Source organism: Protomyctophum bolini (assembly GCF_963924005.1).
Source record: "Protomyctophum bolini genome assembly, chromosome: 16".
NCBI classification, from domain to species: Eukaryota; Metazoa; Chordata; class Actinopteri; order Myctophiformes; family Myctophidae; genus Protomyctophum; species Protomyctophum bolini.
This window is the reverse complement of record NC_137877.1, coordinates 28,885,715-28,899,004: the sequence shown is the minus strand read 5'-3', so window position 1 is coordinate 28,899,004 and position 13,290 is coordinate 28,885,715. Positions and strand designations below refer to the sequence as shown.

The following is a 13,290-nucleotide window of genomic DNA, read 5'->3' as shown; positions in this document are numbered from 1 at the left end:
ATGCTGGTGCAATATGCATGTATAACAGGCAGGCTACTTTATCCTTTTGATTTAATAAAGTAGGATAAAACGACAAATATGCATAAAGATTAGGCTATAATATAAACTAATTATATTTGCCTTATTGATTATTTCTTTGCATGGGTATCTATACGTTGTTTTTTTTTTATAACTGCAATAACAAGCGAGCCTACAAAAGATATATCAGCACATCACCTCTAAAAAGGCCAGTTGCAGATCATGATGGCCCTTCATAGTTCTTTCTTCAGTTATTCTTCAGATGGTCATTATGGGAGATTGCAACTAAGAGGAAATATAGCAAGTAAAGATGTTTTGCAGATTAAACATAGATTAGGCCTAGTATTCATCTGTAACGTCAACTGCATAAGGGAGGCATATAATATGGCCCAGCCCCATATAGTATCTAGCAAGACAGTGCACTGCAAGATGATAAGATCTATCAAAACCGTGGCTTGCTGATCTCCCAGTGCCAGACCAGACTGCCAGTCCTGAAGAATAGGAAATGTAATTATTGAATACAGGGGGAAATGTCAATCATTTGAATATTCAATATTGCACAAGCAGAAGTGCAGCACAACCTAAGTCTAAAATATTGGAATTTGGAACTTGTTAATACTACAGACGTGTAGGCAGAAAGAAGAACCCTCAGCCACCCAATGCGAACTCTCAATCTAAAAGCTGATTGGTCAGATCGCATAAGGCGGAAGTCTACAGAACGGGGGGATTCCCCGAGGGAAGTTCCCAAACTCAACAGGACTGTAAAATGTACATTTGTACGAAACACACCATATCCTCCCCTGTGTTTCGTAACTTTGTTGGCAGTTTGAAGAATGAGAAGATGTCGTGCTATCAAGCAATATTTTGACGTTATTCGAATGAAGGTAAGGAGATACTCGCTTTGTATTGTTATAGAAGTATGCTCTTGAATGGGCTACCGTCACCTTTTTTAGTGTTCACACTTAAAAAAAATGACACGGAACTGTATCGAGTCGTTTTGGGTAAGTACTAGAAATGTGGGCATATACGTGGTTCGGTACATTGTTGAAAATAAACTTTTGCAGCCCATGTATAGCCTAAGTAGACTAGTCTACTGTCTAGCTACGGTTGTTGCAACATGGTGGCGCTGGCGCACTTGCATTGGCGTGTCTGAATCAGGTCTGAATAGCCTACCTGTGACAGCAATCCAACTGTACAGTAGTGAGTTGGGATGAAGCAATTATTCACGAACAACAGCAATGTATGTTTGTCATGTTTTGCCAACGTAGCACCTGAATATTCACATCAGTGTCCTGTCCTCCACAGCCGCTCCAAAGCACCTTTGAGAATACAGTGGCCCTTTTTCCACCGGTTGGTTCCCAATGGGAACCGGTTCAGTTCTTTTTGGTTTTTAGTCCATGAGCCAGAGCTCCAAAATTGAAACGTTAATTATGAATTGAGCAAAACCATACCTATATTAGATTGTTATCACCATGAAACTTCCCCAGTTGATTTATTGTATTACAAATTTTTACATTTTTAAATATGCAAATGAGGCATTATGTAGGGAAATCAAAAATATGAAAAAGCTACTACTGTGGAAGGGTTATCATGTATTAATTTACTTGTATTGATCATATAAACAATTTAATATAGGGTATAGTTTGCCCACCAGTCCATGAGCTCTGGCTCATGGACTAAAAAACAAAAAGAACTGAACCGGTTCTCATTGGGAACCAACCGGTGGAAAAGGGGTCAGTGTGACAAGTTTCCCATTTGGAACCTCTCCCTCTGTTCGGAACTGTACAGAGGAGGGAGAGGTTCCGATTGGAGCTACCATTCTCAAAGCTTAAAAATATATAGGTTAGACCACTTGAAATTAAATATATAGAATCACCTACATTGTTGTTACTTCTAAATGGACACACACTGTCAAACTTGTTTTTGTTGCTCCAGTCCACCTGTTACACCAGAGTGCAATAAGTTGTCTGTACAATAAGCCCCCCAAGAAAACGTGTATGGAACTTCACTTGCATTGTATTGTTTGGTTTTAAACCACTACTCTTGCTGTAACCTAATTGCCCTTCTGGGACATTAATAAAGACCTTGAACCTTGAACCTTGAACTTGAATGTTGCATCTAAAAACTCAGAATTACAGAGTCAATCACAATTTTGAACAAATACTATACTGTATATACAGTATTTAATTCTGCAATAACAATAATGCACAAGTAAAAATAACAGTTATTCAGCAGGCAGTAGAGAAGGTTAATTGAAGCCCTACAGTAACAAGTCAACTAAATATTTGAATGTCTGTATCACATACATGGTAGGCCTATATAAACGAAACAAAATAACAAAAATATTTTGAATTATAAAATAAGGAAAAACAACACTTATGTCATATAGTACAAAATCATAATATTAATATATATTTATTGCCAAGCCCTCCTTGAGGTAGTAACACTGGTAATAACACTGTTTTGTTTTGTCGTGTCACACGTACAGGGCTCATGTCTGCTGCATCAGTAATGATTGTGGAACACAAGGCATGGAGAGGAACATGGGTGATCAGCTCAATAAAGCTTTTGAAGCTTATCGCCAGGCCTCCATTGAGAAAGACAATGCCAAAAAGGAACTACAGCAAGTGGTAAAACAAATACATATTTGTATATATGTGTAGGCCTATATTAATTACATTAACACTGTGTTCCTTACTTCCTCCACAAAGCATTGTATCACAATGCATGTGTGTGAGCTTGTAGATTGATTGATTGATTCAATCAACGAAAGTACAGGTCAATACAAAGGATAAATATGAAAGGATAAAACCAGAAAAAGCACTAAGACTTGTTTACATCAGGGTCCTCCATTTTCAAATGTACAAATGTACTGTAGGCTACACTTCTATGCAAAAAAAGCAATCATCACATATATATACAGCTATTTTCAAAGCAACCAGACTCCAACCAGTAGAAATAGAGCCCCAGTTGCTCATTTCCCAATTTCATTGTTTTTGTCATCATCAGTCATATTTTCAGGAAATGTGTTTTTTTATGAACAGCAACAAACATAATCATTACCTGCCAGTGCCAGGGAATTATTATGTAAAATAAATATGACATTTGTACTTCCTGTTCCTAGACCTGGTAGCTATGGCCATGCTTAGATCCTGTAGTGTTTACACTGTGCATGAAATGTTACTGAAGTCTAATCTTTACAGACTGAATATTATGAGCGATACACTCAATTGCTTCAGAGGCAGATAGAGGAACAACAGGAGATGATTTCAAATCTTAAAACTCGTTTGATGTCGGCAACAAAGCAGCATTCAGGTTAGTGATACAGATGAACTGTTTCACAAAGTGAAATTGTCTGAATATGAATTTAGCTCTGAGGGTATAAACTGTCGGTGTACTGTACATATTGATCCATAATAGTGAGTGCATCCTGTCCTGACATAATATTCTTAAATGCAGTACATTGTGGGTTCTGGGTGATAAATGTTTATAGCATGTGTTGTCTTGGGACCTTATGTGATTGTTGGTTAATTTACACTCTCCTTGAATTCAAAGGAGAAATGAAATGTGAACCAGCTTCAAGAAAACGGGAAGAAGAGACTTTGTTCCCTTCCAACCATCTGCTTGATTGCCCTGCCCCTTTTAGGAAAGTACTGGTATGTTTAACTTTGTAGTATAATTATTAATTAGTGATGCACAAATATAATCTGTAGTGTAGTAGCATATCGAAATCGGCCATATTGGCCATAAAAATGCCATATTGGTATCGGATCGGTCTAAAATTAATCCAGATTATTTTCACAGATATTGATAATATGACGGTCACAATAATAATGTGACTGTCAATGGCTCTGTCGCTTTTGTTTCGTGTATTTCTAATGTTTGAAGGCAGCACAATCCGTGTAATATCGGAATCGGTCAGTATCGGTATTGGCAAATAATCGGATATTGGTCATAATTTCAAATTCTGATACCTTCTGCAACTGCTTGCATAGTGCATACATACATACATGCTTGTTCACGTACACACATGCACATTAAAGGAGAATTCCATACTAAAAGGCTTTCTTACCTTTCTTTGTAGTTGTTACGTCCCCATCAAAGAGGTCCAGGTGTTATTTTGTGCAAAAGCTCCTTATTGGCTATTTCCCCTACCATAAGCCCTAAATGAATTGCATTAAATTGAATGGGATGTATGGGGTGTTGTGCTAATTCGCTTATTTCCATCGAAATAAGTAGTAAAGTGTGCCGCTTGGGTTATTATTTACATTATGAAGAGAGGAAAAATTAATTTTGAGCTTTTGAAATAAGCAAATTAGCACAACACCCCATACATCCCATTCAATTCAATGCAATTCATTGACCATGGCTTATGGTAGGGGAAATGGCCAATAAGGAGCTTTTGCACAAAATAACACCTGGACCTCTTTGATGGGGACGTAACAACTACAAAGAAAGGTAAGAAAGCCTTTTAGTATGGAATTCTCCTTTAATTACCAAAATGTGATGTCCCACAAATAATTGTATCCTTGCCGACCGTGCAGCTATTCCTATGTTTAACAAAAACAGTACATTATTGAACACAGTAGCTATACTGCACTTTTTTCAGACATCATTCCTGCTTTATTTTTGATTAATCGCTGTTTAAGGTTGCATTATTAAAGGACCATACCAATCTAATTAAGACTTCTAGGCATTAGCAGAGATTTGGGCACATACGTGCAGTGTATATTTTTGAGGGGCGCTAGCCCCTGCTATATTCAGCTATTAGTGTAGATCTTCGTCTTACACAAACATTAAATTCCCATTGACAATGAATGGATAATTTACGTCATGTGGACAAGCAAATCGACATGTTACGCCATGATGATGTACGATGATAAGAGCGCTCCTCACTTCACAGTTCACACGGGTGTGCTTTTTGTAGATCACCGCATACATTTTTAAACATCATTCAATAGTCATCTATGTTGAAACATTGTAGACAAACACTCAAGACTTTAAAGTTGCTAGGTATGGGTAATTCAAAATTACTAAACTATCTGTTTATTTTATCTAAAATTATTGTATTACAGTCATTGATGTATCAATCCGCCTGAAATTGTTCCCTGCATTTTGATCTTGACATGTAGCTTGAATGATACAGTGAGTTACATTGACAAACATTTTCTGGTGCATTCTGTAACATTAGACCAAAATGCAACAACAAAAAAAGTATTTTTTTGTAAACTATGTTGCAGATGTTGACAATGGACAATGACATTTATTGACATTGGTACGGTTCTTTAACTTAAAAGTCTCTCAGATGCTTCAAAGTCAAACCTGCTCCTCCTTGTGTCTCTGATCTTAAACCTTATTCACAGTTGTCAAAGATTCAGTGCTGCATGTCACAAGGATCAATGTGTTTTTTTTCTTATTATTTTCTCACATTTGGCAGCAAAGCTCGACCACTATTAGATGATTATTTTATCATAATATTATATTATTTTAATGTATTACAACTATGGAAGAAAATGTTATATGGGTGCCCAGCCGCAATTATGAAATATTATAATGCTTGACCTTATAAGTAATTACAATATGCTTTATAATGTGTTATGAGTTCTTATAACTACAGTTATACTGTGATTATAATGCCTTATAAGTATATTTATAATGCATTTTAGACATGGGATGCATTGCAAGTGTTACAAAATGTTCCCTGTACACCTTCACTTGTCTAATGATTGAAGTGAACACATGATAACAGAAGGAAGATGCTTCTGTAATAGAACATTCTCACTAGAATTATTCAGTGGCCAAGAGTAAGTTCTGTGTTACATCAACAGATGGTGCTAGAGGATAATGCCACTGTAGGCGTCATGTTTCAACAGCTGAGTGTCAGCTTTATTGTATTGTAAAAATATTATTTTGTGGAAATCAGTCGTTTTGAATGAGTGTGCACTGCAGCCAACACTTTATTGCACTTGTGAGTAATCTGAATTTGAATGTAGTTTTAAGTCAGTCCTCTTTGAGTCTCTGAATGTAATATGTCTGTTTTTTCAGACGGAGAATACAGAAACTGCTGTGGTTGCTCCAAATAAATTACCAGTAAACAGCAGTATTGACAAGTATGTCACATTTAAGTGCAGCCTCCAGTCATGCTTATATATATTACAGCTTCTTTTTCCCCTCATTCTTCTTTCTTTGTTTCTCAGTAAAGATATGCTTGAGGTATTTGAAGCAATTCAAGGGAAATTCCAGCAGATACGGTCTTTAACAAGAAGACAAAAAGACCACTTGAAAAGAATTCATGGGGGAAACGATACATCAAATGGTAATGTTAAAGTTTATTTTTCTGCCAGTTGCACAAGACCTGAGTCCGAATCCAGTTATTTTTTAAATGTAATTATTCTAAGAGAAAATATGTTGAGTTAAGCACGGTGGCACAGTCTGTAGTGCTGTCGCCTCACAGCTAGAAGGTCCTGGGTTCGATTCAGGCGCTGGGGGGCATGTTCCCTCCTCCGCGTTAGCAGTGCCCATACCCTAGGTGGGGTTGGTGAAAGGGCCTTTCTGTGTGGAGTTTGCATGTTCTCTCCGTGTCCCCTAGAGTAGGTACCCTCACAAAAAACATGCAGTAATCCTGGTCTCTAAACTACCCCCCCCTTGCCAGCTGGGGTGCCTGATGGAGGGGAAAGGAACTTGTCGGAATAACGTGTTCCTTCCTTATATATATATACAGTATATACACACACACACATACACACTCTACCGATCTAAATAACACATTTTTCAATTTTTTGTTGAGTATAATAATGTCTCACTATAGCCTACTCATAGAACAAATACACATTTGGAGATGAACAATAAATCCAGAAATTGTTTTCTTTAAACTAAATGTAATTAAATGTTTTGACTCATCTACTCAGGTACTTTAGCCATCTTTTGCGCATTCAATATAACAGTATGTGCAGAAAGTTTTTCAGAAAGTTCTTCCCAGTACTGTAGCAGAAGTTCACACAAATTTGTTGCATTTCTAGGTTGCTTTGCTTTCACCAAACCAGCTTCATGGGGTTTCGCCTGAAGACTGCTATATAATAATATAATAGCCATTCCATGATTTGAGGCCTACTGACTTGTTCTTTTCTACCATGGACATTTCATCATAGCCTGGAGGTCTTTTTGGGGTCATTGCAGGTTAGGTTGAACCACTGACCAACTATTCCAGGGGTTTTCAACTGATTTTGACCCAGGGACCACCATCCTGACTAAGAGCAACCTGGGGACCACCACTATTGTGTTGGGTGTGCCCATCATATTCATAGACCCACCTGACACAATGGTCCTGGGGGTTCATGCACCATTCCATGGGTTAATGTTCTACCTTGTTACTCACTAATCACGCTATAACAGGCTACATTCATGAGCTGGACAAAATCAAATCTAGTTATTACCAGTAAAGAGCAGGGATATCATTTGGCAAGAAGCGCAACATTTCTGTTGGATACAGCCACATTTGAATTCATCAAAGTATTTTTTCCATGGATAAAACAGGACAGCCCAAATGCTCTCTCAAAATATTATAATTTTCATGTAAACAAGAAACAATAGAAAAATATATTTTCCGAATGCATGGCCAGGGACCACCTGCAATACCTCTGCAGACCACTAGGGGTCGGTGGATCACCGGTTGAAAACCTATAGACGTGGACCAAGGGGTATTTAATGGCGCTGCAAAACACTGTAGTTAAAAGCCACTTTGATTCAGGATGCCAGAGAGTCACTCTGTGCAAGTCGCCAACTATGGCTTCCAGACCATCATGCTTCCTCCTCCAAGTTTGAATGTTTATATTACACACTGAGAAACCATATTTTCACCTCCGCAATTGTATACAATCAACTGAAGATGAACTGAAGATGTCTAATACGTTTTGATTAATGGGTTCCTAAGACCTTCTAGTCTTCAGTAGTCTACTGGTAGGGCTTCCTGGACCAGGCAAGGCTCTTTTTCTTATTTTTCCATCATAGCAATGATGAAATGGACTTAGGATTTTTGGTTTACAGGCATTTCAAGAATGTATATCCAGTAATTAACATATTGAAAAAATAGCAAAAACATACAAACAAAACAAGAGACTTACAAAAAAGGAGACAAAACATAACCATAAAAGAAAAAGAAAAAATAACATGGCTGATGACCATACCGCACTATGAAGACGACATAAACAACATCACAATCAATTTTAACAAACATAGATCTGATATGGAATACAATCTTCTTCTTTCGTGTATCGTCGTCATATGTCCAGCTCAGTGTCAGAAAGCCACGCCATTGTCTCTGGTCCCAATACAATATATACATGTCATAAACATACATATACATACGTATACATAGTAATGGCGTTTTTACTGCCACTTGACCTGTTAAACATGGAATGAATATTTTACCAGTGAGATTTACCAGTGTTACACTGTGCTTGAATGTATCATACAAGCTGTGGAATCCAGAATATTGTCTTGTGAATCTGTTGTGGCTTTGGGTCTGCCAGACCTCTTCTTGTCAAAATTACCTCCAGTGATAACTCAGCGACAATTGGTTTTCTTTGCAATTTCTCTAAAGGAAATTCCTATACACCTTTTTAAAGGAGTAGTTCAACCCCAAAAGTCGTCTCCAGTACGAGACTTGCGGAGTCTCCTACCGGAGACATTAACATCTTTCCGCCGGTAATCAAATTATTATTGGCTTAGAAATGCGACAAAATCTCCATGAATTCAAGCCTTCATGGGGTGTGTAATTTGTATGTTTTAGGTGAACTACAACTTTAAGGGTTTTGCTGGTCTGTCTTAATTTATTAATTGCCTTCTTCTTGCCATTATGATAGCAACATATATTAAAGCAAACAAAGAAGGTAGGAGTGCACACCAATAGTAGGGAGGTGCTGACCACGGGAGACAAACTTGAAATAGGAAGGAGAGGTCGCACAGCTCGTAGTCACGATGCAAAACCTTTTATTAGGTTACCAACGTTTCAGCAAACAAAATGCCTTCTTCAGGGTATACCCATACCCTGAAGAAGCCAATTTGTTTGCCGAAACGTTGGTAACCTAATAAAAGGTTTTGCATTGTGACTATGAGCTGTGCGACTTCTCCTTCTTATTTCAAGCAACATATATATTGCCATATTTTGTTTCAGATATTGTAATAACACACTATAAAGAATTGTTTGCATCAGTTTCCAAGGCTTAATTTACTTTAATTGCTGCTGAATATTTTTAGTTGTTAATGTTAATTACTTGTTACCTGATTTTATTTTTGAAACTTTTAACCAGAACACTACATTTATGACTGATTGAACCAGTCTAATAAGCCAGACCGAACCAGCTCTTGAACCATTGGCAAAGCTACCTGTATGAAAATAGAATGAGCAGATAAATACCATTTAATTATTCCACTGATTAATGCAGGATATTCGCTCTGGTTACCAGTTGTATAATTAAGTGAAAATATATTCAAGTATTATGAGATTATGAGAAGTCCTCAATAAGTTGTGAAAAATACATTTAAAAGTGTGAATGCCCTCATGACAATTTTCCAAAGATCATGGAATGTCACTGTCAGTGTTCTTTTTATCTAATCACAAACACACCATGTTTTTTTCTCCCCCTGCCATTTGATAGACCAGCGTTTTTCCATGCCTATCCAGTGCACGGACGGTACAGTGGAGCAAGCGGAGAGGCCCTTTCCTTCTGCCCTGAGGTCAGCAGTGGACATCCCGCACCCACCCACATCCCTGGTGTCCCGGGGCGCCAGTCCTGAAGACAGGGACTTGGTTGACTCTCTTACAAAACTTAGTGTCAGGTTTCCCCCCTCCGCGGACAGTGAGTACGAGTTTCTAAATAGTGCTCCAGAAAAACACGTTGGTCTTTCCGTGCTCATGAAACGGCCTCTTGACGGGGTGCCTGCTGCCGCCACGGTGACTGAGGAAATGCCTGCAGACCTGGTTATGCCTTTCGCATACCCTGTGTCGCCCTCCTCCCGCTCCACTTCATCCCCCACCTCGCTTTCCCAAGAGAGTGTACGGGGACCCCAACAGGTGAGAATCGCAGGAGACGGTCTGAGAAATGTAGTAGCAAATTGTCCGTTTCTGAATGGTCTTCCCTAATGGATGAGAATGAGAGTGTGATAAAAATGGAAAGAAAAAGGAGTGTGCGTACGTGTTTTAGGGCTAATGTGTTTAAACATTTTTCTTACTAAAGTTGTTGTCTTCTACTTTTTTCTATGTTTATTTATTTAATTAAAAAAAAAAGTATAATAATATAATTGGTATTTAAAAAATCCCCAAATGTACAGTACCTTTCTTGGGTTATATAAACGTGCAATTATAGAAGTTACGTGTGTTAGAAGTTTCATAGGTTGGATGAACTCATTAGCCAGTCTCTAGAAAGTGATAAATGGTAAGATAATTAATCACTTGAGAATGAGTCTCTGTGCCTTCACTGTTGAATATTTCTGTGCATGAAGTGGGTTCACAGAGGACACATCTTGTACGTATTCCTTAAAGCAACAGATACTTCAATTTAAAGGCCAAGTGGTCCGGCATACTCTTCAGTAGGTGAGTGTAAGTATTGTTAAATGTATAAATGATAAAGCACATTGTGTGTTTTGCGTCCCATTCTACAGCCTCTCTGGAGCCCTGAGCTGTGTGAGGCTGGGGCGCATCCAGCTGACATGGGGACGGAGCTGGAGATAGCGCAGAGCAGCAGCCGTGACAAATGTGCTTTCTGCCACGCGGTGGTTCCTCAGGAGTCCATGAACAGCCATCTCTATTCCCATTTTTCTCAAAAGAGTGAAGCCAGCAATTGACACTGAAGGAGACACTCACTGGCTGGCCGATGCAACGGTGCCTCCTAATATTTACTGTATATTCATGGTTTATTCATGCCTTTGTTGTCCGCCATGAAGTACATGCGCTGTACTGGTTTTCAAACGACACTGCCTTTTTACAATAAGACTTGAAACCACTGTCAATCAATTTATTTAATTTCTGTTGAATGGTACACTTTCCCGACCTTTATTTTTTTATTTTGTTTTTACATATTTCTCTGAGATTGTACTCTAAAGTGATTATCCGCAGTATGTTAAATATGTAATAGTGTAATAAAAAAATCATTTATTCTTGTCATGAATGTACTTTTTTGTTATATTCACCCATGTCATATACAACAATAACGGTTTGTATGATAATTTTGTTTTAATCGAAGATTTTTTAATTCTAATTCTTAAGGACTCAAAATATATTAATGCATATGTTCCAGGGAGATCTTCAATCTGAGTTCTACAGGAGAATGAGCTCACTTTGGAAATGTAAGTTTTGTGATTTATATAATTTATATATTATTGTTGAAATGGGATATATACAGTATATTATATTACCTTCTCTTTTTTTTATTTATCTCAACATAATTCAGTAGATATATTTTACACACAGTACAAATGATTTTTTTATTTTTTAGAATAGAATTTAGAATTTTGGTGGCATTCTAACATGTTTTACACGTGCTGATTAGTAACAAATCACCAGAATTTGCACCGGTAGAATACCAAGCTGTAGACTATTTTTGTATTCTAATTTGGATCATCTGTATGGCATTCTTAGCACAGAGATGAAAATAATCCCATTTAATTAAATCAATTTAAAAGTTATTATGCCATATGTTCACATATTCACATGTTTCTGCACGTTTGTCCAGAAATTCTTTAAAAGCTGACTATAGTCTATGCGCTCAGTGTGTGATAGCGATATCCTGTAGCATCCGTCTCTTTTGTTTGTCCAAGCCTTAGTTTTCTGAGTATTAGCAACAGCTTTTGACTTCTGCAATATTTATTCACAGCTTTGCAAACAATTGCAATGATTTTCACTATCTTGTGTGATGATGTGTTAAGGACATAGGGACAATATGTGTATCGAAACACATTGCTGTGCAGAGAGGACCTTGCAGCCCCTTAGCTATGGGCTGGTAACACTTGTGCTGAGTAGATGAGCTGGTGTGAAGACTGCAAACAGTCTATGCTTTTTTTCTCCTCTGTTCTGTTTTGCACGCGTTGGGCATTATTGGGTATTTCCGATATTCAACTACAATTTATCAAATTTAAATTGCATTGATCTGTTCAACTGAGCAGTTAAATTGCATCGGTTTTACAAAAATAACTTTAAACTAAAAAAGAAAAAAGAGGAATTAGCAATTGTCTTTATTATTGCACCGAATCGTATCACAACATATGATGAGGATGGCAAAAGATTGGAAAAATAAAATAAAAAGAAACATCTTGTTCTCTGTGCCGACAAAGCTGAATATTAGTCTGTCAATTTCAATGTTAAGCATAATGCATGTTTATTTTGGATAAACAAATGCCAGAATTCCACATCTCATATGACATTGTGTACATTAAGGGGGAGAATTTATTCTGAATCTTGATAACACAAAACAAAAACTATCCCTAATGATTAATATGTGAAGTTGAACATTGTGCAGCCTGCATGCTTTTCTCTCTGGGATCACGAACAGCTGCTTGCACATAATTATGTTGTCATTCCTTGTTATTTGGAAAAGGAAAGTCGCACTGACAGCTAGGCCTGTGTTTTTTTCTCATTTTTTTTCTCATCAATTTTTAAGATAATTCTTTGCTCACTTCTTAGTAAAGAAATGCAAGCAGGCCAGGAAAAGGCCACTTTAACAACTTATACCTATTTTATACTTAAAAATAGCTGATCTACAAGCTTGCCTTATGAACTTGTATTGGGTGTTTTGAAAAATAGCGATGCCAGGTTGAATGTGGTTAGAGCTGAGGAGTTGTTGCCATCTTTTAGCTTGAAGCTGGGGACATCTTATTTCAGATTTTTGTTGGAAGTGGTAGGAATGTTACGAAATGGCTTGAGCAAAATAAAAAAATGAAAGATGGGGGGGGGGGGGGGGGGGGGGGGGGGGGTAGGATATGGATTGAAATGGAGCAGCAGCAGGGCTGATTACAAGGTGTCAAAATTGCCAGGAGCAAAAAGGTGAAAGCAATCAGGGGTGAGAAGAGTGCAGTATTCGTGTGGGGCAACTAATTATCCATCTCATTTGTGGAGAGCAGCATTTGAGGCAGCTCTAGTCCACTGAATGGTGACAGATTGCGGAGGAGAGGAGAGGGGAGGTGTTGGAACAATGGAGCCCGGCTCACCATCATTATTGCATGCTAATCAGCAGTAGTACTGCACCACCAGTCGGTGCTGCAGAGAGTTCAGAGGCAGTA

At 37.9% G+C, this 13,290-nt stretch overlaps 1 protein-coding gene across 1 annotated transcript; it reads left to right on the top strand.

Annotated features, from left to right (window-relative positions):
- Nucleotides 1–745: 745 nt before the first annotated feature.
- On the top strand, nucleotides 746–11,179 carry tank (TRAF family member-associated NFKB activator). The gene is made up of 8 exons (XM_080786425.1): nucleotides 746–902; nucleotides 2,507–2,648; nucleotides 3,222–3,333; nucleotides 3,574–3,674; nucleotides 6,064–6,128; nucleotides 6,216–6,334; nucleotides 9,675–10,090; nucleotides 10,678–11,179. Exons 2-8 carry the CDS (start codon nucleotides 2,550–2,552, stop codon nucleotides 10,858–10,860), a joined length of 1,095 nt encoding a protein of 364 aa, XP_080642551.1. The 5' UTR covers nucleotides 746–902; nucleotides 2,507–2,549; the 3' UTR covers nucleotides 10,861–11,179.
- The last annotated feature ends 2,111 nt before the right edge of the window (nucleotides 11,180–13,290 follow it).